Source organism: Maylandia zebra, linkage group LG7, assembly GCF_041146795.1.
Source record: "Maylandia zebra isolate NMK-2024a linkage group LG7, Mzebra_GT3a, whole genome shotgun sequence".
NCBI lineage: Eukaryota > Metazoa > Chordata > Actinopteri > Cichliformes > Cichlidae > Maylandia > Maylandia zebra.
This window is the reverse complement of record NC_135173.1, coordinates 22605723-22631456: the sequence shown is the minus strand read 5'-3', so window position 1 is coordinate 22631456 and position 25734 is coordinate 22605723. Positions and strand designations below refer to the sequence as shown.

The window sequence follows — 25734 nt, the reverse complement described above, 5'->3', positions numbered from 1 at the left end:
AGGATGTGGGAAGTCTTTCTTGTTTTTTATTTCATACAACAAAACAGCAAAAACACACATGTGAGATGAAGAAAAAGCTGCATTTATTTAAAAACCTGATTAAGGCATTACAAAATAATTGTAAATCTGCTTTCAATTTTTACAAAATCCCTGATAGGATCATCGATGTAGTCTCTCAGGAAGATATTAAGGTAGTCTGTAAATGATTTGGTCCTTTCCCATCACTGCACTCTGAAATCTTTGGTTTTCCACTCAAACTGAACTAAACTTGCCCGATCCAGTTTGTGCAGGAAAATATCAGACTGAACCTACTAAAATCTATTCTGTGCATAAGTATAGACGTTTTGGAACCCATTTGCTATGATACTTTGGCTGATTACACCACCTATGCAGGTCATGAACCTCCAAAAACATCATACAAGGCCATTTATTCAGACATATATTTGAAGGCAACTTATTAAAACACTTTTTTTTCTAGCTGCATGGTTTTATTCTTAGATTGCACTAATACAGCTTAGCATGACTCACAGTTAAAAATGATTAAAACAAAAACAAAAACTAATAGCACTTATCTTACACTTGGCCTTGTTTTTTCACAATTCAAAAGAGACATGACAAAAAACTGCAGCTGCTTTAAGTCAGCCTTCTCGGATTGGCTGAGCCTCACATCCAGAAGATTTGAATGCAGCCTGAGTGAGGGTTTGTGTGCTCAAAGCCAGAGCAGGTCCTATTAGGGACAAGGCATAAGACTAAATTTGAGCATCCTCCACTGTGACATAATATACATTCACTGGCCCCATTATTGAGTACACTTGGTTAACTGCTATTAAGGCAAATATCTAATCAGCCAATCACATGACACCACCTGAGTGCATTTCGGCGTGTAGACACGGTCAAGACGACCTACTTAAGTTCAAACTGAGCATTTGGACAGACAGCTGTTTTAAGATAAGATAAGATAAGATAAGATAACCTTTATTAGTCCCACACGTGGGAAATTTGTTTTGTCACAGCAGGAAGTGGACAGTGCAAAAGTTATGAGGCAAAAATTAGAATACAATAAGAATAAATACAGTACACAGCTGTACAGAATAGAATAAAATAATATACTATATACTTCAATTAAATATACTATATTTAATTGAGTTTCCTGTCGGATAAGACATCAAAATTAGAAAACAGAAGTGTTGGCTGGCCTGATGAGTCTCAATATCTGCTGCAACATCTGGCTGGTAGGGTCAGAATTTCGTGTAAACGACATGAAAGCATGGATCCATCCTGCCTTGTATCAACAGTTTGGGATGGTGGTGATGGTGTAAACATGTGAGGGATATTTTCTTGGCACACTTTGGGCCCCTTAGTACCATCATTTATATGACAGAGCCTACCTGAGTATTGTTGCTGTCCACGTTCAGCCCTTTATGAGAACAGTGTACTCACTATACAAAACTAGTTTCTTAAACATGACAGGAAAGCAAAAACACAAGACCTACAGTCGATCCATCACTCTTCAGTAAACCAGATAATAAGGCCCCATTTTCTCACTTTGAATATAGGGTTTTGTCATTTACATAAACTTTTTACAGGTGTCCAGGATTTTAATAACACACTGGCACTTCTTTCTCAGCTTTCCAACGCAGTAATTCTTGGAAGGCAGAGAGAGCCAACTGTTGTTTAACAATTTGTTTTAGCAGTGGAATTTTTAAATTAGGCACCATAGAAAAAGATGACAGAAGGCACAGGATTCAACCAGGAAATACAGAGATTACAGAGCTTCAAGTCGTTCTACCCATCTGTGAGGATGTTAAGAGGAAGCTGAATCCATTTAAAACAACGCGAGTGTTCATGTGAGCTCTGTCTGCCTGGTTTGTGGAAGTAGAAGACCCACCAGTCCTCCAGTGAGCAGCAGGGCTGACACCAGCAGGATGGGGACAGCACAGTTTGCATCCACCAACCTTCCAAAGACCAAGTTACCCATGATCGCTGCCACTCGGCCCACGCCTGTGAAGAAACCAAGAGCAGAGGACCTGAGAGAAAAATGGAAAGAAAAGAGATTCAGTATATGTGCACGTGACCTCTCTGAGTTAGAATAAAACACCTCGATGGATGAGTGAATCAATTAAAAAAAAATACAAAAAAAGAAATCTTAGTTTGATTTACATTTCTATACATGGCTGAATCTGAGTTTCGAGTTACCGTAGCTTTGTCGGGTAGAGCTCAGTTCCTACGACATCCAGCGCATTCCAGGCGATCACGGACACCCCGCTGAAGATGCAGGACAGGATCAGACTCTGAGCTTTGGTCTGAACCACATAGATGAAGAAGACACTCAGACTGGACAACAACAGGCTGCCGGCTGGAGAAAGTAACAAAGATGAAGAAATGTATGATTTTTTTGTTAAACACTGACTTAAAGGTGGGTGTGTTCTGTAGCAGCTCGGTTTTCTGATTTTCTACATTTGTTTGTAGTGTGAGAGCTTCTTTAATCGTGACTCAAAGCTTTTGAAGATGAAGATGGAGCGTTTGCTTAACTATGAATGGGTTGTGTTAAAGACAGTGATATGCAGTGACGAACTCTAAAAGGACAAATTTTATGCTATCAAGGGTCAACTCACTGACAAATTCAGAGAATAAATTATTTACAAGAAACAAGCCGGAAAAATAAAGCTGAATGTCCACTGGAGGTTGGCTCCAAACGCGAGTCAATTCTCTCTGACTTCTATGTTACAACGTTACAGCAGAACAGACTGTTACGAAAATAGAATTTCCTATAAACGTTTTTTTATTCTATTAAGCATGATTATGGGTGTTTTAATGACAGCTTAATTCATGGACTGGACCTCTCAGTTGTTTCTGGAGTATCTTTAATCCATTCATCTAAAAATAAAATTAAAAAAATACATGTGTTGCTCTATTTTGCCTTAGATATATGATTGGCATTAAATTTGCAAAAACTTAAATAACATCTAGCAAGATGTCAATTATTTTAGCTGTGTAGCTCCATTCACTCCATGGACTGTTTCTTGAGCACCACTTGCTGTGGCCACAATTTCTGTGGGTTACTGTGAAGTGGAATGGCTCTCCTGGATTGGCTCTGCTATGATCTTTAATTTTTTTTTTTTTATACACAACCTATGATTATATGCAACATGTATGGGAGAGTGTTAAGAAATGAAAACATATTGATTTGTGAAAGAAAAAAAAAACCTCACAAAGCAGAGCCTTTCCTCCGGTGCTGTCCATCACAAGAATAGTGAAGATGTTACCCGGCAGGTTTGCCGCGGCTGTGATGAAGCCATCCGTATATACTGTGAGGTAACAGACAAATACAGGAAGACGAGTGTGGACAGGAGAAAGGCATGTGGCGAGATATGGATGGACCAGAAAAAACAAATAAAACACAACACATTAATAGTTATTTCCTGAAATTTCCTGAGTGAGTCCAGTGTCAGCTGGTGCTTTAAGCTTGTTAGGAAGTCACATTAAAGCAGGTTAAAGAGTAAAGCAGAAGTGTCCTGCACTTGTTGCAAGTTTCAAATATTTGCTTTTCTCTTCCTTTCCAAGTATTGTAAAAACTGACTCCTGTCAATGTTAAAGCTGATTTCTTGGCCTCCGTGAGCAGCGATGCCTGGATGAAAACACTAATATAAGCATGAATCCTCTGAAACACACCTGCTGTCTTGACCGTGTTACAGGTTTCATTGGCCGCTACAGACGGGCGGGACACATTTGCGCAGGGCGAGCCGCCGTCTTCGGTTCTCTCAAACAGCTCAGGAAACCACATCCACAGCCCGTAGTAACTACACACACACACACACACACACACACACAAACAAAAGATTTTAACTTTTGATTTAGAATAAAGGGTGAAGTGTGAAAGTTTTAAAATGTAAAAAAAGAAGAAATAAGAAAACCACAGTAGAACGTGCAAATATGAGTTTGCCATTTAATTGTTCCCTATCACTTGATGCATATCAAATGGTTATCTCACATTAGTAGTATTATTTTTATAAGTCTGATACAATCCCCCAGCAGCTGAACAGTGTGAACAGAGCTGAAGCAAAGCCTGAATGTATAGGTGCCCATTTCTTACCCAAAAGATATTGAGTAGAAAATGATGAGAAGAGGGATACTCCTGGATCTGAAAGGGCTCTGAAATATCTTTTTAATGGGAGCCAAAGCCTGCAAGTTAACAAGAAAATTATTCATAAGTAAACCAACAAAAAACAAAGGAAATGCCTAAACTGCTCATGCACTGTCAGTGTTTTCACATTTACTCAATAGCTTAACAAACAAAAGCTCTTTTCCTTTTTGTTATATATACAGTTTGGTCCAAGTGGATACTATTAACCAAATAATCACAACTTGACTGAAGTCAAGATTTCAACCTTAATTCAAGGGGTTCACAGAAGTGTTATATTAACTGTTTAGGAATTAAGCCATTTTTATACAAAGTCCCTCGTTTTCAGATGCATAAAGCAATTGAACAATTTACTGCTGTGCAGTTTTATTGCCAGATAAGGCTTGTTCCCTCATTTTTCCGTGACTAATTGAGCAGATAAACCATCCGCTAACTGTTCAAGGTAACGCTCAATGTCAATTCCAAAGAGAGGTCTTTGAAAGTGAAGGCAGGGATCACTGGACTAAAAAAAAGACAAAAAAAGACAAAGCAAAATAAACCTATTGAAAAGATGGCACAAATTTACGAGTGGCCAAATGAACAATCTGGTGCATTGTTAATTCACTGAACAAAAGGCCGGGAAAAATGACAGAAAACAAATCAAGTGAAGGACGACACAACAGCTAACCAAGTCAAGAACACTCTCAAGAAGTTAGGCATAATTTTCATATGTACAAAAAAGGATGCCGTCATTAACATAAACACAGAGGGTGTACAACAAGGTGCAAAGCACAGGTTACGCTCAAGAACTCAAGGCCATAAATGGGATATTCTTCAGTGGCCAGGTCAGCCACCTGATGTTAGCCTAGAACTGCATAATTTACAGTTACTGAAGACAAAAGTGAAGGCACAAATACCAACAAACAAGCAGCAACAGCAATCACTGACTATAAAGTATTTTCATTAAAATATTAGAAACACCCCCCATGTTACTTTCATCCCACTGAAATTCCCAGATGTATATAAAAATGTGTTTTTAATTCCTAAAGTTAATGGAATATTTTTGTTAAACCCTTGAATTAAAAATGCTTCACTTAAATCACATCTTGGTGTACAGAGGCCAAATGATTAAAAAATGCACTTTCCAAAGCCCAGAGCTGTGTTCATAAAACATTTTGGATACCTGAAATGATTTGTCAAATTAATTTACAACTATTTCTGGTAATTTTTCAAATCAAAACACAAAACAATCGTCACACGGGAGGATTGTTTTGTGTTTTGCTACTTTTCTCTCCTTTTTAAAATCTTTCAGGATCGAGTATCTTATACTCATATTTTACCATTTTCAGCCATTCTTTTTTAAAATAAACAAAGCCCTAAATCTTGAAACCAGTACTACCAGACATTCTAAAAATCAGTTAAACTATTAATAATAACAAATTACATCACCTTTTTCAAAATATTTGCAAGACGTTCTTTACTTGAACCCAAGCTTCTGCTCTTGTCTTTGTCACCTTTTTGGGTAGAACTTGTACGCAAACCAAATTCCTACAAAAGGGTTCAGAGGACAGTTGTTACACTTACAGTACTTTTATACAATTGCATGAAGGAAGGAAATGTTGACTGATGACTGATGTTTCGTAAAGGCAAGCAAGGCAAGCAGTGCTTGCCCAGTGAGATCTAAAAATACACATTAAAGTACATTATAGTACTTGCTATTGTCAGCTAATTCTAAACATTTTTTAAACATAACTATAGAAGCGCTAACATTTCACAATTTTCAGCCAGGAAGGAGTTCAGACAGGTGAAGATGTCTATGCAGATTGCAGCAATATGTACAAGGATGTCAGCATATACAAAAGGATAGTCATGCAGCACAAAATCATGTTGTAATCTGGTCCAAGTTTTCTTGTTGTTGTGTTGAACACTGGAGAAATGTTTGTTCTCTTTGTTTGGAGGTGGAAAGGGCGTGGCCATTGTTTCTGCTCACCTTCCTGTAAAAGTCACTGCTTGCTACTGATTCAACAAAACCGTAGAATACCACATGTGGAATATAAACACACACGGTAGCTTTCACTTCTCTTTGATTTCACCTTATCTTTGTCAGTTGCATCACTTTGGCTTTGCTTTTTGTCGACTTAAGTTGGTTTTATTTTTGTTTAAAAAAAATTATTAGATATGTGCAGCAAAAATTAAACATATAGTAGTATACTTATTTCATACCGGAAGAGCCTTTTCTTTTCCTTTCATGTTCAGCTTAAACATCAATCTGAAAACCTGGATTGCTTCTTTCTCACGGTTAGCCTGGAAAAGACAGAACACAAAAAATCATCCTAAAGACAACTCAGAAGTAAAAGCATCCAAGCAACACAAACATTATTTTGGTCTTTCAATACCTCCATGAGGAACTTGGGGCTTTCAGGCATGAACAGCTTGAAAATGAGTGCCGACGAGATGCTGGGAACGGAGCACAGCACCACAAACACCCGCCAGCTCTTGAATTCCAGTGTTCCCAGAAAAAATTTTACCCAGGTTCTGGGGATCACCAGCCAGGCCAAACCTGCAGACAAAGGCAAACACAGATGGTCAATATTTCACAAAAAAAAAAACAACTACAGTTTATTTTAAGAGAAGTTGAGTTTAACACCTTGTGCAAGTCTGTGCAAAATTTTAAACACCAAAACCAAAAACCCAGTAACACACACCACTGAGTATGTGCTATTTTTTTCTGAAATCCTCAAGAAGCAACATCAGGAACTTAAAAGAAAATCAAGCTGACAAAGAAATACCAAAAAAAACTGCAGTTAAGTTGAGTCTAGCTTAACTCCCATGTTAAAATTTCAAACTTTATAGAATTTAAAATCTTCTAAGCCTGCAGTTTCTGCCTTCAAAACAGTGGTCTCAAAAGTGAATTTTATTATAACTCATTCACCTGTAAACTGCAGTTAGGGGTGTGGTCACTTTGAATTCAATTCAATTCGCACCAACTACTACAGACCCACTATGAGGAAGCACTTGGCGACAGTAGGGAGGAAAAGCTTCCTTTTAACAGGAAGGAACACTGATAAGTGCCACGACACAGGAAGCTGTTGTCACTGTCTAAGCCTCACTTTTTGAGTTACTGAACTGAACTCCTGGATTGTATTTGTGCTCTTGGAGCCTTTTGGTGCATTTAAATTGAATTCTTGTTTAGTGGTACAGCCTGTTCAAGACATTTGTACTTCAGTTTTGGTGAGTGAAACTTGAGTATTTTCTGGTCTTTTACATAGCAATGTTTAGCACTACCCAGTCTCTTTGGACTTGCATATTGCAACATATGCAACATGGTAACTAAGCTTGCTAGCATTAGGTAATACCTTACACTCCACCGTTCATTCAAATATAATAGCATCTCGCTAAAACCCACATGGAGGGGATTAAAATGCTAAAGTGTTAAAATGGGGCATAACCACAGTTATATAAATTTTTTATATGGAGAATACTCCTTGCTCCCACCTGCAGCCAGGATGTTTCCTGCCATCCAAAAGGTGGCCAGACAACTGATCATCGCACCTCTCCTCAGCCGGGGCATAAACTCTGAGAAGTAGGAGAAAATGACAGGAAGTGACCCGCCGACCCTGCAGAGGAGAACAGCATGGTGTTTATTCTTTAGCTGTTTTAGTTGTTTAACAAAGACAATTTAGATGGTTTTTAAATACAGCGTGGAGGGATGCTGCATGTCTTGTGCTATATTTGGGTATTTCAAAAATGATGACACTGAATAAAATCAAACCAGTCAATTACTAATCTGACTGAACTTTGTGCCCCAATAGGGGCATTTTTGTCCTCTAATGACACCAGAGGTACATTTAAAACAACTAAAAGAAGGATGCAGCTTCCCAATGTGGAACTGCCCTAAACTTGAATGTTTTTTTAATAGCCAACAGAAGGCAACTCTTCTGGTTGTAGTATATATGAAAACTGCCCTCTGTCATTAAGATTTTTTTCCCAAAATGCCCTCCACAAAATAAATATTAGGCATTGTAGCAATACAAGTCACATCGTAACTTTTAACATCACCGCCTGATGTCAAAACCACACCACCTATGTCTCCTATAGATTCTAAAATTATCACTTAAATTCATGAATTACCACCATTATAAAACCATTTTACAACAAATATTCATACTTTGCACAAATCAGTGACATATAATATTCTAAAATAGCAACATTACAATATATACAAATCACATATGAAAACAAATCTACTCAAAAGTGGATATGAGTAAAAGTTCATAATTCAGTCCTTCAAGTGACAATGTCTGCAAAGTGAAGTATAACTGGTATTATTCACTAATATTGTGGCCCTGGGAACAGTTGAATGTGTGTTAGCAAAATGTAAACTTGTACAGAAAAAAAGAATTAAAAATCATGTTTTTACCCAATGCCACTGATGAACCGCATCAACAGGAAGAGCCAGAACCATGGAGCCAAGCTAGCCAGACCCCCAAACAGCCCATTGACTGTCAGAGACATGATCAAAACCCTGCGACGCCCCTTCTGGTCAGCCAAGTAACCCCACATGTAGCCACCCACCATCATTCCTGGAAAACAGGAAAAAAAGATGAACTTGGTATAATCAGTGGGCTCAGTCAGTTGCCCAAAACACTGAGTTACAGTCAGGGAAAAAAGTATTTGGACAATGACAGCTTTGCTCCGTATACAGTGGACTGTAAATCTGACAATCAACATGTGAATTAGGCGCAGATTTTCAGCTTTAATTGAAGGGATTTAATACAATTATTACATTAAAGTGATTTTATTGATAGTTCAACATTTTCAGAGGCTTAATAATATTGATAAAATGGTCGTATATTCAGTTATGGCTCCAGTTTTATAAGAAAGGGTTACAAAATAAGCAGAGAGCAGAGGCTAATAATGTCTTGTGTGTTTGGCTTGTGTAAGGTCTTGTGGTGTTACGTCACATAAATCAATCAACTTAAAAAAAAAAAAAAGCTTCTCATTTCCAAGTTCCGCTTCAAACAGCTGACCTATTACCAAAAAAACAGTTGTTTCATTTTCTGTGAAGGGGAGTTTAAGGTGGTTGACTAAATGATTCACCGAGGAAAATGCTTGCTGTCAGCAGGCCCATGTCTGAGGAGCTCAGCTCGAGATCACAGCGTGCCGTTGGCAGCAGAAAAGAAACACAAAGAATCTCCACAGCATCGCTGGCATTGGCCCAACCACAAACCACCAGCAGCAGCCAATGGAACAAACCAAAACCTGAGAGCAAAGTGAATAAACAAAGGGGAGAAGCAATTCATGATTGACTTGTTGCATAGCTTTGAAAATCTTAATTTTATGTCATAACCACAAACACCCAGGTTTTACACCTCTAAAGGTATAAAGTGTATACCTAAAATCTTAAATAAGCTTATTTTTCATATGCTTTTCTCCTCATATTTACGATGACTAAGTGAAAAACAAAAAACATTAGATTACCTGCTCTTTCCACTGCTTCCTCATACGTCAGTTTCTGCGGTACGAGCTCACCAGCTTCCGCTGTTCTGTCAAAAATGACTTCACCTATAAGGCAGCCAAATACACACTGTCAAATTCGGTTCTTTTAAATTCCTTCACCGACAGAGAAAGACCCCGATTCAGTGTGGTCAAAGCTCAAAAAATCATCTTTATTCTACATTTCCGGAAAAGGAGAGCTGCAGACTCTAGCAAGCATCCACAGGTCTAAAGCATCACAAGCCAAATGCGTATATATAGTTCTGCTATACGTTGCACACAGTCACACATAGTTGTGATCAAAACAACTCTGCAGTGCACTCTGCCTAGTTTCACTTTCTGTCCACATCCTGTCAGCCTCTCACCTAGTTTATACTCAAAGTTGTCCCTCTCTTAATTATATTTATTCCGTAACAACACAAACATGTATAAAGTTTTACTTTCATTGTACTAGCATAAATCGAGCCATAAACTTAACTTAATAAGACAAATAGGCTTGCCTGGGCCATGTAACTGGCTGATGAGGCTTTTTGCAGTTAGACCATTTCTTTCATTAAAACATATTAATGAAGTTACGACAGAGTTGTTGTTTCCATCTGTTTTATAATTTGATACATTTCTATGGTTGCAATGAAAATGTAATTAGCAATAACTGGCAAGTAACTAACTGTTATAATAATTATCTGGCTACAAAATATCACAAAATAATGAAAAATCATTAAAAAAAAACCAACAACATCACAATTTAGTCCAAAGTGGGAATGAAAGTTTCATAGTAGGATGACATTTTTTAGAGTGATACCAAAGTATAACCAAATTTCTGTAACGTTTATTATGTGTAGATATTTATGAGTCAATACTAAGATAAGACAGTGCAGTTTAAAAATAGCTTGTTTGCTTGGATCAGCTGGTTGTGTTCTTTGTAAGGAAGTTGCAGAGTGCCCTCTAGTGGGCAAACAATGGAAAATCAAAATGCGTAACACTGTTGAAGGGTGTTTCTCCTGTCTCTTCGTTACTTTTTTATTTTCACATTAGCTGTTGCAGCTTTGATATATGGTCAAATAGCTAACATTCGCTGATACACTGACGAAGCCAAAAACAATTTTTACAGAATATTATGCAGAAAACGAGGCTCTCAACACTCTCTGCAGCACATGCAGCAAAGTCGCATTTGTGGAAAATAATTAAAGTTAAATGTAACTGGATTATGAAATGTATTGTAGTCATTTTAAATTAAAAAAAAATCCCCCATCCTTTTTTTCTGTTGTAAGAATATTAGCAGATACATCAATATGAGCATTTTTTACTTCTTAAAAATCAATACATCAACTGTTAATCATCCATTACTTATCAGGCACAGATTTGTTTACCGCTTTAAATATATGTTGAGGATTAAGAAGTAAAAGTACAGAGTAATCAGATTATCAGAAATGGAAATTCTTTTCAGAGCCATTTCAAAGTAGTAACATCCTAAAAAAATATTTTAACATTTGATCTGAAAGAGGGCTTAAAACTACTTTTTCAGGTTTTACACTGCTACAAAAATATACTGGTCCAACTGTCCAAATTTTCTCTATTACTAGCATATTTACATTTTATACCACGTGAAATGTTCCTGAATTTACTCAGCAAATGAATTTATAGGAGTGTGTTAATACGCACGTGTTATCAAAGAGAAGGTATGGACTGCCATTACCTCATAAGACTTTGTTGTTACACTATCTCTTACCGTACATTACTAAATCTCCATTTGCACTATTTGCACTACTCTGCCTGGTTTACACCCAATGTCATTTACCCATTATATTGTATATTGTATAGCTTTCTTGTTATATGTAAAATTGTATTGTATTTATTTAAATTTTTACTTTTTAATTATTTTACCTGCATTTTTTAATCACTCTTATATTTAAATGTTCATTTGCTATTTTATCTAGGGATTGAGAGTAACGTAGTTTCTATTCTCTGTATGTCCTGTACATGTGGCAGAATTGACAATAAAGGTGACTTTGACTTTGACTTTATTATGTATTCTAAAGATTTTTTGTTTTGTTAATATTTTCATAATTTTACATTGGCTGCACCATGTGCCCTGGAACATATACCATACACGTGGTGGTAAGCTAGAGCTGACCTAACCAGCCATAAAGATATATATACATATATATATATATATATACATATGTATGTATATGTACATATATATATATACATATATATATATATATATATATACATACATATGTATGTATGTATAATATAACAAATATTATTTTTTACATCTTTATAGGCCAGGTGACCAGGTGAATTGCAACCCAATATCAGTTTACAGTGTCAGTAAGGGTAAACCGAGTGGAAGCCTTAAAACATCAGAGAAATATTCTTTTGAAAGGCTGATGAAAGAGTGACAGATGGTTTCCTAAAACAAAACAAAAAAAGGAGTAGTAACTAGAGGACCCATGAGGGGGACCAATTCAGCTACACAACTTATTATAAAGACTTAAAGCATTAAAAAAAAGTCTAAATAAAAAAAATAGGTGTAAAATATTAGTAAGCTTATACAGCAATAATAACGTTTTTTAAAAAAACAACTATATTAGGTAACTGAATTTGAACAAAATAAGGAGAGATGCCACTTACTTTTGTAAAAAATAAAATAAAATGACAATAATAAATAATTCTGACACATATAATTACTTTGTGTGTGTGTGTGTGTGTGTGGGGGGGGGGGTTATAGGAATGACCTCTTTATGGATCTTCGTATGCAAGTAAACAAACTGTCTGCCTTTACCTTCATCCGAGTCCAGCTCCCTTGCGTCCAGGCGATGTCCCGTGAGAAGCGGCTGGCGTGCCTCCGGATCTCCGGCATGCTTATGACGGGACATCTCCAGAGAAGTCGGGTGTCTCTAATCTGGGCACTTAAGATCTGGGTAGATTAGCTAACTTCTCTCCAGATCCGTCAAATCTCCGAGCGAGGTGTCCGATCCTATGACTGCCAAGTCTACAGGCTACAGCTAACACTGAAGCTAACCTGATAAGAAGTAGGAGGAGTAGGACCAGGAAGTGAAAAGACAGCGGCGGGTTTGCACGTCCTGAGCAGTGTCTGTTCTCCACTAGTCAGCCCAGTTTAGGTGTACACCCCCGTCCGGCCGAGGTAAACCACAGTGAGAAACGGCGAAGGTAACGTTAGCTGCTAACCGAAGGAGACACGTCTGTGTGACAGAGAGCAGAGGGGAGCAGTTGACGTTACCTCCCCTTGTGTTTTCAAAGAGAGTGAAGATGGCGACCAGCTCGGAGCGCAGTCCTCCCCCATTCCCGGACTCCGAGGACCAAGATGTGCTGGACGCTGAAGAAGTCCGAGGCCGCGACAGTGATGAAGACGAGGACCTCTTCGGGAGTACGGTATGTACTGGTGGAGTCGACCTAGCTGTTAGCGGTCAGGTCTGGATAACTCGTTAACTTAATGCAGAGTTAGCTAGGAAAGCTAATTAGGCAAAAGTTTTAGGAGATGTTGGTCGTTAACGTTAAGCAGTTGCACAGGGGAAAAATAACAAACAATGTTGACATAAGATATTGTCATCTCCAAAACTCTTAGTATTTCCTAATGTTTCGAAGCATTTGTTGTAGAAACTTCTTACTACCTGCCTACGAGCTTTAGGAGTTCTGCAAACGCCCTCGCTGGTATTGATTTCACCCTGAAAGTTGCTCTTTGAAGTTCTCCCTCGCAGTGATTCAGTTAACCAAACCAGGTAACGCCGTACTTCCTGTTTTGGTGCATGGAATGTGTGACCTCTTTTCATCTTCTAAAACTTTCTCGAGCTAACTTTTAAATCTGAAGGTGTCCTCAGCATTTTTTTTTTTGACGTGCAGACTTTTCACGCCATGCGTAGGTGAGGTGAAATCTGCAGACAGTGAGGTCTGTGTGTGGTTTCTGTGAGAGCTGACACAGTAAGGAGGTGATAGTGTTATTTCACGATGCTTATTAGTGGGTTAAGTCAGCTTCCCCATTTTATTTACGTATTTCTCCCCATAAAATAAGGATTGTACGCTGGCTCGGGCAGCCTCCTGTCATGTGAGCGTGGTGTGGTCACATGGTCAGAACCCGGATGTTTTCCTACAGTCAAAGTTCAGAGGATACATGAGAAAGTTGCTGTCTGCGATTTTTTTTCTCCCAACACTGAACTCGCTGCTGCACGGAAACCCTAAGTCAGCATTTTATGGATGTTTTAGGTGTCAGAGCTCATGCCTGAAATGATGTTTGGAAATGTATCAGCAGCCAGAGTGACTTGACTTCCTATAAAAAGAAGTTTCGGGGATGTATTACTATTTTTTAAAGCATTTTTTGTCTAAAGAGTATAATTCACATTTTTCATTTTTAATAAGGGGTGACAGATATACAGATAAAATGGAAATATTTTTGGGACCACTAAATACAGTTATTAGTCATTGTACATTAATTTTCCACTAGTACTGAAAAAATGTAATACTGGCAGTTTCCCTGTATGTCACATAATAATAATAATAATAATAATAAATAGTAATGTGGAGTGGTAGGTTATCAGATAAATGCTAGCATTCTTGCTTGACAGGCTTATTTCTTAAACTGTATAGGTATGCAGATAATATAGACTGTATATAAAAGATGGAAACAGCCAATACGACAACATTCATTATTTAGCAAAACTCTATTATAAAACCTTGAGCTGAGAATTTTCTTTCTTGGCAATAAGCATAGTTCATCACGTTCCTAAATTGGATTTGATGAACCAGTAGAGCTGGGCGATATATCGAGTTTTAAAAAAATATCGATATATTTTTATACGAGATATAAGATGTGACAATATCCTTTATATCGATATAGTCTATGTTACGTTATAATTATACTTGTGGAGCCGCAAGTTTGCCTCTCTTTCGTCCACTTTCGTCTTTACGCAATGTTACTCGGCCTCGCCTCTCCTTCACTGAACACAACTCCCCCTCCTCCCCCATCGCTTCACCTGCAGGAAGCGACAAGATGGACACGGCAAATCTCCGTTAGCGAGTTACTGCGCATCGCCCCGTGCATGGGGCTGGACGGCGTCAATGTGTTAGCTAGCTAACCACGCTAACGAGCTAACCACGCTAACGCCATGCAGCCCAGAGGTGCTGCACGGACTAAAATCCTTTCATTTTCTCAAAAGTTGACAGCGCGCCTTATGTGTGAATTCTGGTTGTGCTTGATGGCCGCGAACCGATTTTATGTGGAACACGGCGCTCAGCAATCTGTCAAAAAATGTTTTAGTACGACTTTGATAAGCTACGGAGCTGCACCGCTTGATGGATTGTCGGAGCATTACGGCTGAGCCTCGCGGAGTGATACGTACTGTGCTTCAACGTAATATTACCCTACTGTGTATAAGGACCATAAATGGCACCTGTTAAGAGACGTGGTTGCGAAGCGGATTTCAAACTCCAGGCTGTCAGTCACGCAGTACAAGTTGGGAACAGAGCAGCTGTGAAATCTCTTTGTTATTGTGCTCAGCGTCTTTTAGTTTACATTTTGACTGCACAATTGTGAGCTCTTTGTTATGCTCAAAAACAACATTGTTTTCTTTTATTTATGGAGCATTATTATTTAATAAATGCTCATAATTTATTTTTGAGTAAATGTTATGTACATCTGCTCTATGTTAATAAAAGTGCCTGTGTGACATCTGGGACACAGCTTTGACTAAGAACTCTCTTTTTGTTCTTACTTTATGGCTTTAAAAAAATATATCGACATATATATCTTATATCGCCATCCAGCTAAAAAATATCGAGATATGAATTTTGGGTCATATCGCCCAGCCCTATGAACCAGGTGTTCATCTGACTTTAAAATGAAAGAAACTACACAGTCATTTGCTATTGACACATCGATAGCAAATGGGCATAGCCTTTTTGACTCCATTGATGACCATTACTTACAAAAATATCCTGCATGTTTTAGTCAGTATGACCTGAAACCATCAAGCCCATTAAGTCATCAGAAAAAGTCGTCTTTAATACAGCCAAGGTCACAGAGTAACGGATCCAAGAGTTGTTTTCACCTTCTGAATCAGCATCCTTTGAAGCAAGTCATTTAAGTTCATTAAGTCATTTTGTTTACTACCCTGTAAACAAAAACCTAAACACTGCAATCGCTGTTACATTAGACTGTTACATTAGTCTAACCCTAATGTAAAGGCTTATCTGATGAAATGGTTTCTCAGGAGATTTGCTTTGTGTTCTTGGCGAAAACATATCAGTTAAATCTGTTTCTCAAGCATCATAAAATGTTCCCTGCAGCTTTTTACAGTGACAAAGTCCTTGTTTTTTTATTTTGAAAACATTGTTTCTGCTGTCAGTGACACACCCAGTAGCTGGGATGGACATTGGATGTTTAGATGTTACCCAATATCCAATTTGGCTACCTAGAGACCAGATTGTGTAATGTGAAGCTGTTGAGATCAAAGAAAAGAAAAAAAAAAAGCCCCAAAGGTCTTTAAAATTTGAAACTTTGATCAACTTGTTGCACGAGTCTTGGATTACTTTCAGAATTGTCTGTTGTCTACACACACGTGACATGACAGCAATTGACATTAAGCATCCCCTTTTTGGCCTTCAGAGCACATCACCAGTGACCGAAATGGACACCACACCGACCAGTGATGTTTCAATGAAGCCTCCCAGTGACATCATGAATGATCCTTTAATCGAGCCAATGAGCAGCCAAACAGGAAACAAGCCAGCGAGTGAACCCTCAGATGATTTTTTTGACCTGACAAACAATGTTAGCGTTGTAGCTGCAGCTGCAACAAAATCCGATGATTTCGTTGACATATTGGGAAGCGAAACTGGAGCTCAGAGAGGGGAAGTAGTAAAGGCAGATGTTACTGTTGAAGCAACAATTGATAGAAGTGAAGTAACTGCTGGTGTTATAGATCCACTCAGTCAGCAGGAAGCAAAACAAACGTCCACCGCTCCAGTTATCGACCTCAGTGGTGACTCACAGCCTGTTACTAGCAAAATTGCTGACCCTTTGGTCGACCTCTTTAGCGATGCTCCACCAGCTGCTGAAGCCAAAAAACCCAGCAGCGCAAACGTTGATCTCTTTGACGACGAGGAAGGGAGTGATATTTTTGCAGAACCACTGCAGACCAAGCCTGCCAAGCAGCCGCAGAAAAGCCTCTTCGGTGAACCTGACGAGGATGTGTTTGGCGAGCCGCTGGGTGCCATCTCAAAGAAACCCGTCCCTAAAGAGCTGAAGGAGAAATCTGTCACAACCAAAGTTACTGCTGGGGGACCGCTGCAAGACAGTAAGCCAGCTGATATCTTCAGTCAGGCAGCTGCCTCCACACCCAGCGTCACCAGCACCGTCAACCCCAAGACCAATGGAGTCCACTCTGAGGAGGACGGTGATATATTTGCTGGTGGGTCCACCTTATTTTATTCTATTTTTTATTCTCATTCGGTTTATGTTACCAAAGTTTTAAGCCTAGAGTTGGTCTTTATACTAAAGTCATGATTCAAGACAGGTTCAGTGAAGTTCATATAGAGGTTTGTGCATAATCACATCTGTATAGAAGATAAAATGAGCTCTAGGCTGGAAAAATGTTGATGAACGCATCCTAAAGTTGAAACAACAGCATGGAAAGTAATGTTTGCTTCATTGTAAATAACTGTTTTGCCTGCATTGAGTTTGAAACTTTGTACTGGGCTGTGCCGGTTATGGGAGAGTGGCTCAGATTACTTATAAAAAAACCTTTGAGTAGTAGCCCTCTTAAAAGTCAAGTACAGCAATGTTTAACTAGAAGCAGCTATCGTGATTTTCTGTGCATCATGCTGTTACCACATGGCTGACACCAAAGCCAGGATGAGGACACCTCAATTAAGAACATGGGACCATCTGAATGCAAAGTTCAGTTAAATCCACAGGTTTAACATAACCCTCAGTGTATATTTGTGTCAGACACCTGAGATGGCAAACACAAGTTTCAGTCTGGTGTAAATAAGTGATTAAGAAACCAACACAGAGGTCCTGTTGAGGCATGACAGAAGCAGCTCCAGTTTGTGCTCCAGATCACCACACATGGAACAGAACTCCGAATCTCTGTAAATACTTAAAGGTAGACTTTGGTAACTGTGGTAAAAGCAGCTCCACTGTACTAGGGAAATAATGGATATCTTACTGCACGTTTCCCCTCTAGCAGAGGCCACGGTGGAGCTCTCTCTCGACAGTCCGAGGAATGAGAGAAAAAAGGAGGCGACGGCCAAGCCATCTGCTCCCGCCCCCACCTCTCTGCCAGCAGCTGCCAGCCTCGCCAAGCCACAGCCTCCTGCCCTGGAAGAGGTGAGCTCAGATTTAAACCCAGACAAAGATTTTCGAGTGTGAGCCCATGAAATAGTTTCCAAGTATTTAATAAATATACACGCCAGTTTATTTTATCCTTTATTTATTCAGCTAAATGTCTCTTTGAGATTTATATATTGAAACAAAACAGCCCATGGAAAGTCTGAGGACATACAGAGATGCACACTTATTTACAGGAAACAGTGGTGTATTCAGCTTCTGAAGCCAGTAATAAAATATAAAGCACAGTGGCAGAGAGTGTCTAACATCTTTAGGTGCTGGTCAGGTGCATTCATATAGACTCTAATCCAGTAAAGATTCAAATAAAACATTTCCTCATCTGGAGGAAGAAACTGGTTTTATTTTTAATTTTTAAAAACATTTAAAGTTTCAATTTGGTTAGAAGCTGTTCATCTGATTGTTTTAAATTACAGATTTGGATCTATAGTTAACCTTGTTAAAACCTGTTGCTTTTAACAAGATTAAATGTTAACTCTCTGCCCAAACATCAGAATGAGAAAACTGGGGCAGCACCAGGTTCTTTCCAACTGCGGTTTAACCTGTTTAACATCCCACCACAACAAAATGTGGTGGGAGAAGCTGACTGTTCAGCCATGGTTTTCATGTCATGTTTCACTTTCATGCTCAAAATTTGTTTCAGTTGGAAGAAGAGGAAGAGGAAGAGGAGGAAGACAAATTTGACATCTTTGTCTCTGTCAAAGATCCAGAAAAAATAGGTGAGGCTTTTATTGTTTTTTGTATTGCTTAATGTAGCTTGCCTGATGTTTAAATATCAGTTCACTGAGTAAACTTTGTATGTATTTATACAGTCAGGGACATTTAATGATGTATGTATTGTTTTTTTTCAGGGGATGGTATGAATGCCTACATGGCCTACAAAGTATCCACACAGGTAAAAATGTGTCATTATTCATCATTTTACTTGAAGTTGGTTAAAGATGACCAAAGATGAAATATTGATGAGTGCCTTGTTGGAGACACACCCGTGCTCTGCTCTTAGAGGGAAAACAAAGGTTGCGACACACGTTTAGTGGAGTATTGGAGCAAACACGAGCCTGCTGGGTACATAAATTCCATTAATGTGTGTTTCAGACCACACTGCCCATGTTTCGCAACAAGACATTCACAGTGAGGCGACGCTTCAGCGACTTCCTCGGACTTTATGAGAAGCTCTCTGAAAAACATGGACCAAATGGATTCATTGTGCCTCCACCACCAGAGAAGAGCCTCCTGGGTAGGCTGACGCACTCATCACATCTCACGCTTTCCTTAGAATTATAATGTAAAATCTGCTCTCAATCACAAGTGGTGATGGTCGTTATCTTGTGTAGGGATGACAAAGGTGAAAGTGGGGAAGGAAGATTCATCGTCTACAGACTTTGTTGAGAGAAGAAGAGGTGCTCTGGAAAGGTAAAAGAGAAAGAATGGCATGAGGTGCCAGTTAGCGCGGCTAACACAGAGTCCCAACCCTTGTACATTTCATTTCATTTATTTATTTCACACTTGGTACAACAGATCAAACAAACCAACCACACTTTCTATCAACAAAGCACTACAACCATGTGTGAAAAGGAGCAGGAAGAAGAAAATATTCTTATTAAACCCTGCCCCCTTCCCTGTACAGGAAGCATGATGTGACAAGAATATAATTAATGCAAAAGCATCACCACCACTTCCCCGTTGATGCTCTCGTGCTATTCTGATGTGGCAATTTCCAGACTACTCGTGAAAATCAAGCGTGTCCCTGTTGTCTGATTGAACAGGTATCTGCAGCGGGTGGTAAATCACCCGTCGCTGCTCCAAGACCCCGATGTCAGAGAGTTCCTGGAGAGAGAGGAAGTAAGAGGATTTTGTTTGGTTTCAGCTCGAGTTACTGCACTGAAGAGGTGTAATGCAGTTTTGTTTCACTTCTCTGTTTTTGTAGTGGATGAATGGTGTATTTGTAGTTAGAAACATTACTTTCATCACACTAGTGTGCTTTACCTAAGCATTAGTGTAAGGGTGTGCAGACAATGGAGGAAGATGGAGTTGCAGTAAAATATTGAAAACGTTCATATCGCAGTTTTAGAATCATCACAGCTAACACAACTAATGCATCTGCAGTTGCCTCGAGCAGTGAGCACTCAGGCTCTGAGCGGCGCCGGCTTCTTAAAGATGATCAATAAAGCGACAGACGCTGTCAGCAAGATGACCATCAAGATGAACGAGTCAGACGTGGTAAGTTCAGCTGTAAACGCGCGCTCATGTTCTTTACTGCGTTTTTCAGTCTTTATACTAAAGCAGAGACTTTTGGTGGAACTTTTGGGCATAAACAAAGCTGCAGTTTCATGGTTAGATTTTTGACAGTTATGGGATTTATCTTTGGTAATGATGCTTGTAGTGCCGTAGAGCTTACAGCCCTTGCAGCTAGTGTTGGAGTCGTACTAATGGTGCGTTGTGCTGCAGTGGTTCGAGGAGAAGCTGCAGGAGGTGGAATCTGCAGACCAGCAATTCAGGAAGCTCCACGCGCTGGTCGAATCCCTGGTGGTTCACAGGAAAGGTCCGTTGTCTTTTTTCCCATCTGTAAAGTGACTCATCAGTTATCATTCGGATGTGTTTGTACAGTTTTTGGCCACTTGGGGGCAACAGAGTGAAATGTGTTCAGATGTTAAACATTGTTAATTATAACACTTTTTAATTACTATTCCTCCTCTAATAAAAGCTTTTATAAAGATTTGAATGATGCCACCTAACATAAAATGTGTGAATGCACCTTTTAGCCCATAATTGCTGCTTTCATTTCTTGTATATGTTCTCGTATTCAAGTTTGTGTGAAGAACACTTGTCTTTGCATTGAAATCTAGAGCTGTCACTGAACACGGCGAGCTTCGCCAAAAGTGCGGCCATGCTGGGCAGCGCAGAGGACAACACCGCCCTGTCCCGCGCCCTCTCCCAGCTGGCCGAGGTGGAGGACAAGATGGAGCAGCTACACCAGGAACAAGCTGCAAGCGACACCTTCACCTTTGCTGAAATGATTGCAGATTACATCCGTCTGCTGGGTGCTGTGAGGGTACGGAGAGAATTTGTTTAGCTAGTTTCTGTAGATCACAGCCGTTTAAGTTTTGTTTTGCTTTTTTAAGTGGGTTTTTCCCCCATAGGAAGTGAAATGTCCAATATTGTTCAATATTAAAAAGCACGTACATGAAGGTAAAAAGATGTGAGTTTTGTGACCTGCAGGGGTCCTTTGATCACCGGATGAAGGCGTGGCAGCGCTGGCAGGATGCTCAGTCCATGCTGCAGAAGAAGAGGGAGACTGAGGCCAAACTCCTGTGGGCCAACAAGCCCGATAAGCTGCAGCTGGCCAAGGAGGAGATCGCTGAGGTACGACATGGGCCAAAAACAAAGTAAAAATAGCTCGGATGTGGCTGAAACCCTCGTTTGATGGGGCCTCTTCAAGTTTAGGAACAACGTTGTAGTAACTTTAATTTTTCTGATCCTTGGTTCATTCTTAGCTTGACGTTAATCACTCCATAGCTTTTGCTGCACGATCTCTGTATGTGAAGCACTGTATTTGATTTAAGACTCCTCTGTGATTTTTATCTTTGGAAACAGTGGGAGGCCAAAGTGACGCAGTACGAGCGAGACTTTGAAAGAGTGTCTGCAACTGTTCGCAAGGAAGTCATTCGCTTTGAGGTACCAGTGTTCATTCTTATTGGTATCCGCATCAGTAACTGCTCAGACAGCTGAACGGGCTGAGAGTGATAAATCCTTCTGAAAAATCTCTCCTAACAGAGAGAAAAGACCAAGAATTGCAAAAGACAGGTTATCACGTATTTGGAGTGTCTGCTTCAATCTCAGCAACAGGTGAGTGAGTCAGCATTTTCATATTCATAAACCTGTAAGTACTGCACTGGATTTAGGTCAGTTTTTAACTGTTGAGCATCACAGATAATCTACAGAAGTTGACAATTTCAAAAGTAAATCATACACAAGGTAATAAGTAAGGTAAGACGACAGGAACAAGGCTTTACATACTTTTTTATATAAAAATTAAATAAAGCAGATAAAGAATATTCACGTTTCTGTGTGGACCAAAACTCCCAAATTCAAAATAAGTAAACGACTCGGTAAATCTGCAAACATTTTTATTTTGTATTTAACTTTTGCACTTTTCACTCTGGTTCCCTAAATGGTATTTTCTTTACTATTCTTTATGCATGTGCTTCATGCTTTTTCATTATTGCAGTGAGGCTCTGGTTACTATGTAAAGTAGTTTGTTAGAAAACTGAGGCTAATCCAGCTTAGACTAATAGACAAAGTCATGAAAACTTTTATCAAATAAAAGTCTGAGCAAAATATTCACAAATAACCAAATATTTACATTCACTTCAATGGTTAATGAATATTAGAAATTAATTTAACATGAATGTTAATGTAACACATCATTATCAAAATCATTTTTTAAAAGATATTCGTGATTCACTGAAATACATATTATGTAAATGTATTTGTGTGCTTACTTTGGATTTTTGGAGTTTTGATTATTTATATGAAAGAGCCCAAAGTAGCAACTTTAAATTGTTTCCAGTCATTTACTGGACCCAGCTGACTGCAGGTTTCCCAACCTTATAAACAGTACCTTTGCACAATGACTGAAACTAGAGGGGGCTGGTTTCAATCATTATGCAAATGTACTGTTTATAAGGTTGGGAAACCTGCAGTCAGCTGAGACTGAAGAAGTCACTTGGATGAGTGATGAAACATTTCTCCCACTGAAAACGCTGCGTCCAGATGAACAGAATCAACCTTTTGGGATTTCCATCCTGGATGATTGAGCATGCATCAAGTCATTTAGTAGACAGCTTTTTAGATATAATAGGCTACATTTTTTTTTTGTGATGTTTTACTTTTCAAAATTCTCAATTAATTTGGCGTCTAAAGACTCCTGTTTTTTCTTTGTTTTTGTTGTTGGTTTTTCCTCTCTCTCCAGCTGATAAAGTACTGGGAGGCGTTCTTACCAGAAGCAAAAGCAATCGCCTAATCCTCAAACACCAGCCCTCTGGACTACAACAGGCTGCCTTTTTCTCATACACTTTACCTCTTTTGCCTTTTAACCAAGGAAAATGTGTGTATTGTAAAGGGAGATACAATCAATTCTGTTTTTGTTTTTTTAAATCACCTTTAACACATAGCTCTGTATTCTATTGTATTAATAATTGTATATTTTCATTTAACCTTCCACAAATATTTTCTTAATAGATGAAAATAGATTGCATAAACAAAGATACGGACAAATGAAAAGAGGGGAAAAAAGAAGTGTGGATGAACGATTCCATTAATTTCCACAGGAGAATCATTCGTTCTCAGGATTTCCTCCCTTGTGTTGATCAGGAGCTCGTTCACATCAGCTGTGGTTCACTGTTTACAGCCTGGCTGCTCTCTCATCACATATTTCTGGGGACCCAGATGAAGAAAGTGGCTAAATTCTCACTGTGTTTCTTATTGGTGACTGAAAGGGATTAAATAAGTTACAAATTTGATTTATGAACGATTCCAGCAGGTGGATAAATTAAGTACCATCCATGTTTTTCTTTCTTTCTTTCTAATTTGAAGTACTATGATGCTGAGGGGAAATGGGTGCAGGGTGATGCGCGGCATTAGATTAGCAATTGTGGTCAAGGGCTTTGTCGCGTGCTGAGGTTGTGGGGTTAACGATTTCAAATTTCTTTCAGTAAGTGTGCAAACTTTATGTCGGTGCCTTTATAAAAGCGAGAATGGTGTTTTGGCTTAAGACACCAGTTTAGGAGGAAGTCGTAGAGGGAGCTGTGGGCTTGTCATCTCAGCGCTGATGTTTAAGAACTGCGGTTGCGCCCCATTTACTACCAAATAAAAATGATTTTAATGTTTTCAGTCTGCCTTGCATATGAACCTGCAGAGACATGAACTGGATAATCTAGTCCCTAAAGGTCATGTCAGACTCTGTCTAGTTGCGTCATGTTGGACACTTTAAGGCAAGCAAACACAGTTTAGAGGAAATAAATGCTGATTGTGATTAACCAACTCGAGCAAGTCTAAGCAAGCAGTTTCATGCTGTGTCAGATGACACCCAGAAGCTTTCTGGATGGTAGGATTCAACTTTGAGGTGGTGTAAATAGAGCTGTAACTCACAGCAGTCTTACTTGTGGATTAGTCCCAAGGTGTAGTCCTGTTTTCGTCTGACAGTCCAAACTAGCCCTTTGTTATTCACTTCTAGTAGCACCGGAGGGCAATAGTTCTTGGTTGCGTATGCATGTTCTCAAACACAGTGCAAAGTCCTCTCTATCCCATAATGTGTACTGTTGGCTCCCTTTGTTATGAAAAAACAGAAGGAAAAAAAGTCCAGTGATTGGACATGTGAGAGTGGTATGTCTGCTAACAAGTGCAGCACTGTGGGCACAAATTAAAGGGTGACTACTGCTGAGTCCCACATCACTACTGTTCACTCATTTATTACTTCTGATGAACATCCAGCAGTTTACTGGATAGTTTCACTCTAATTTTATGAATTTTTACAAAATAATGGACACGTTCAGGGCACTTATTCTAAATTTGGCCACACAAATAAAACGGTGTACAGTTGGTGAAGCGCACTAAGGGGAGTCATTTTTGACCACAGACTGTATAGAAAAGATGGATGTAACCTTGTGAGCTTAAAAATGTGCTGTTGAAAGTGTTTTAATCTGCCATTCTTTCTACTGGCCAGCAGGGGGCACCACCTTTGGTTGTAAAAAGTAATTAGATTGCACAGAAGTGTATAAGAAAATGCACTCAATCATTTTTTTACATTGGCAAATGCTTCACAATCGGTTTATTATCTTATTTACGAAAACCTTTTGGTAATTTTGGTAAATTTTGACTCTACAGTTTGTTTATTCTAAGTCAGATTTACCCTTCATTTGTGCCATCTGAGTAAAAGCTTGCAAAATGCAGAAGTTTTGGCTTCGCATGGACATCCTTTTTTTTTTTTTTTTATCCAGTTTGTTTATGCAGCCTTTGTCAGTGTTTTATGGCATTCATCGCTTTTGATCAAAAAAATCCAAGATGAAGTTTTCTTTGAAGCAGTGAATGTAAACACCCGTTTGTTCACATAAAGTAGCCACACAGTTCCTTTAATTTCAAAGGACATACACCAGACAAAACCCAGAGGAGGTACCACCAGATGTTTGACGTTTTCACTTGCTGATTGGCGTAAAGACACAAAATGCTGTCCGCGATTTAACAGAAAGGAGGCACCGAGATGTCCTGCAAGAGCCGAACTGGACTACTCGGGGCTGGATGGACGACGCTGATTGGCAAACAAAAGATTAATGGCTTCAGTACGCACGCTGACGGTGGAGTGCATTCTTTCTTAGTCTCGTGTATTTTTAACAAACCTGCGTCACAGCTTTACGTGGCAGGACTGCCATCCCTTTTGATTACAGCTTTAATGTCACATTTGCACTCATGTAAAAACTGAAGGTGTGCAGCGACTGCGCTTCACTGTATCCTTCGTCGTCATTACGGCTTTCTTTTAACTTGCAGACATTTCTTTGCCGGTTAGATAAATAACTATTTTTGCTTTTATTTTTACACCATTGAATAAAAACAAGGTTGTTGGTGTGTGGTTAAAAGTGCAGAGCAATGTCAGCAATATGCACTGTGTCATAGAAACTTAATTCAAATCAATAAAAGTTGCACTGTTTACACTTGGAAATTTCATAAAGAATAACGACTCAAGTGTGTAATT

General features: G+C 39.0%; 2 protein-coding genes across 3 annotated transcripts; one reads left to right on the top strand and one right to left on the bottom strand.

Moving 5' to 3' along the window:
* Positions 1–61: 61 nt before the first annotated feature.
* On the bottom strand, positions 62–12545 carry sv2 (synaptic vesicle glycoprotein 2). The gene is made up of 13 exons (XM_004570269.4): positions 12408–12545; positions 9602–9685; positions 9221–9382; positions 8541–8703; positions 7616–7737; positions 6517–6680; positions 6344–6424; positions 5570–5668; positions 4094–4182; positions 3673–3800; positions 3213–3308; positions 2197–2356; positions 62–2027 (listed from the first exon to the last, which is right to left on the bottom strand). Exons 1-13 carry the CDS (start codon positions 12499–12501, stop codon positions 1844–1846), a joined length of 1626 nt encoding a protein of 541 aa, XP_004570326.2. The 5' UTR covers positions 12502–12545; the 3' UTR covers positions 62–1843.
* A 347-nt stretch (positions 12546–12892) lies between these two features.
* On the top strand, positions 12893–25691 carry snx1a (sorting nexin 1a). 2 transcript variants are annotated; one of them, XM_014411208.3, is made up of 15 exons: positions 12893–13018; positions 16245–17049; positions 17830–17969; positions 18631–18706; positions 18839–18882; positions 19083–19224; positions 19322–19400; positions 19754–19829; positions 20094–20207; positions 20436–20529; positions 20834–21039; positions 21207–21350; positions 21582–21662; positions 21762–21833; positions 22960–25691. In XM_014411208.3, exons 1-15 carry the CDS (start codon positions 12896–12898, stop codon positions 23008–23010), a joined length of 2247 nt encoding a protein of 748 aa, XP_014266694.1. In that variant the 5' UTR covers positions 12893–12895; the 3' UTR covers positions 23011–25691. The 2 variants fall into 2 exon arrangements, with proteins under 2 accessions (XP_014266694.1, XP_023009846.1); XM_023154078.3 differs by having other exon boundaries at positions 17827–17969.
* The last annotated feature ends 43 nt before the right edge of the window (positions 25692–25734 follow it).

Excerpts from the sequence above, each read along its gene's own strand:
- sv2 (XM_004570269.4), bottom strand. The coding sequence starts at position 12,501 with ATGTCCCGTCATAAGCATGCCGGAGATCCGGAGGCACGCCAGCCGCTT. Across the intron at positions 9,383-9,601 it reads GGAAGCAGTGGAAAGAGCAG|GTTTTGGTTTGTTCCATTGG; the intron begins GTAATCTAATGT and ends CTTTGCTCTCAG. Across the intron at positions 3,801-4,093 it reads TTCTACTCAATATCTTTTGG|TTACTACGGGCTGTGGATGT; the intron begins GTAAGAAATGGG and ends GTGTGTGTGTAG.
- snx1a (XM_023154078.3), top strand. The coding sequence starts at position 12,896 with ATGGCGACCAGCTCGGAGCGCAGTCCTCCCCCATTCCCGGACTCCGAG. Across the intron at positions 18,707-18,838 it reads CAAAGATCCAGAAAAAATAG|GGGATGGTATGAATGCCTAC; the intron begins GTGAGGCTTTTA and ends GTTTTTTTTCAG. Across the intron at positions 21,663-21,761 it reads AGGAAGTCATTCGCTTTGAG|AGAGAAAAGACCAAGAATTG; the intron begins GTACCAGTGTTC and ends CTCTCCTAACAG.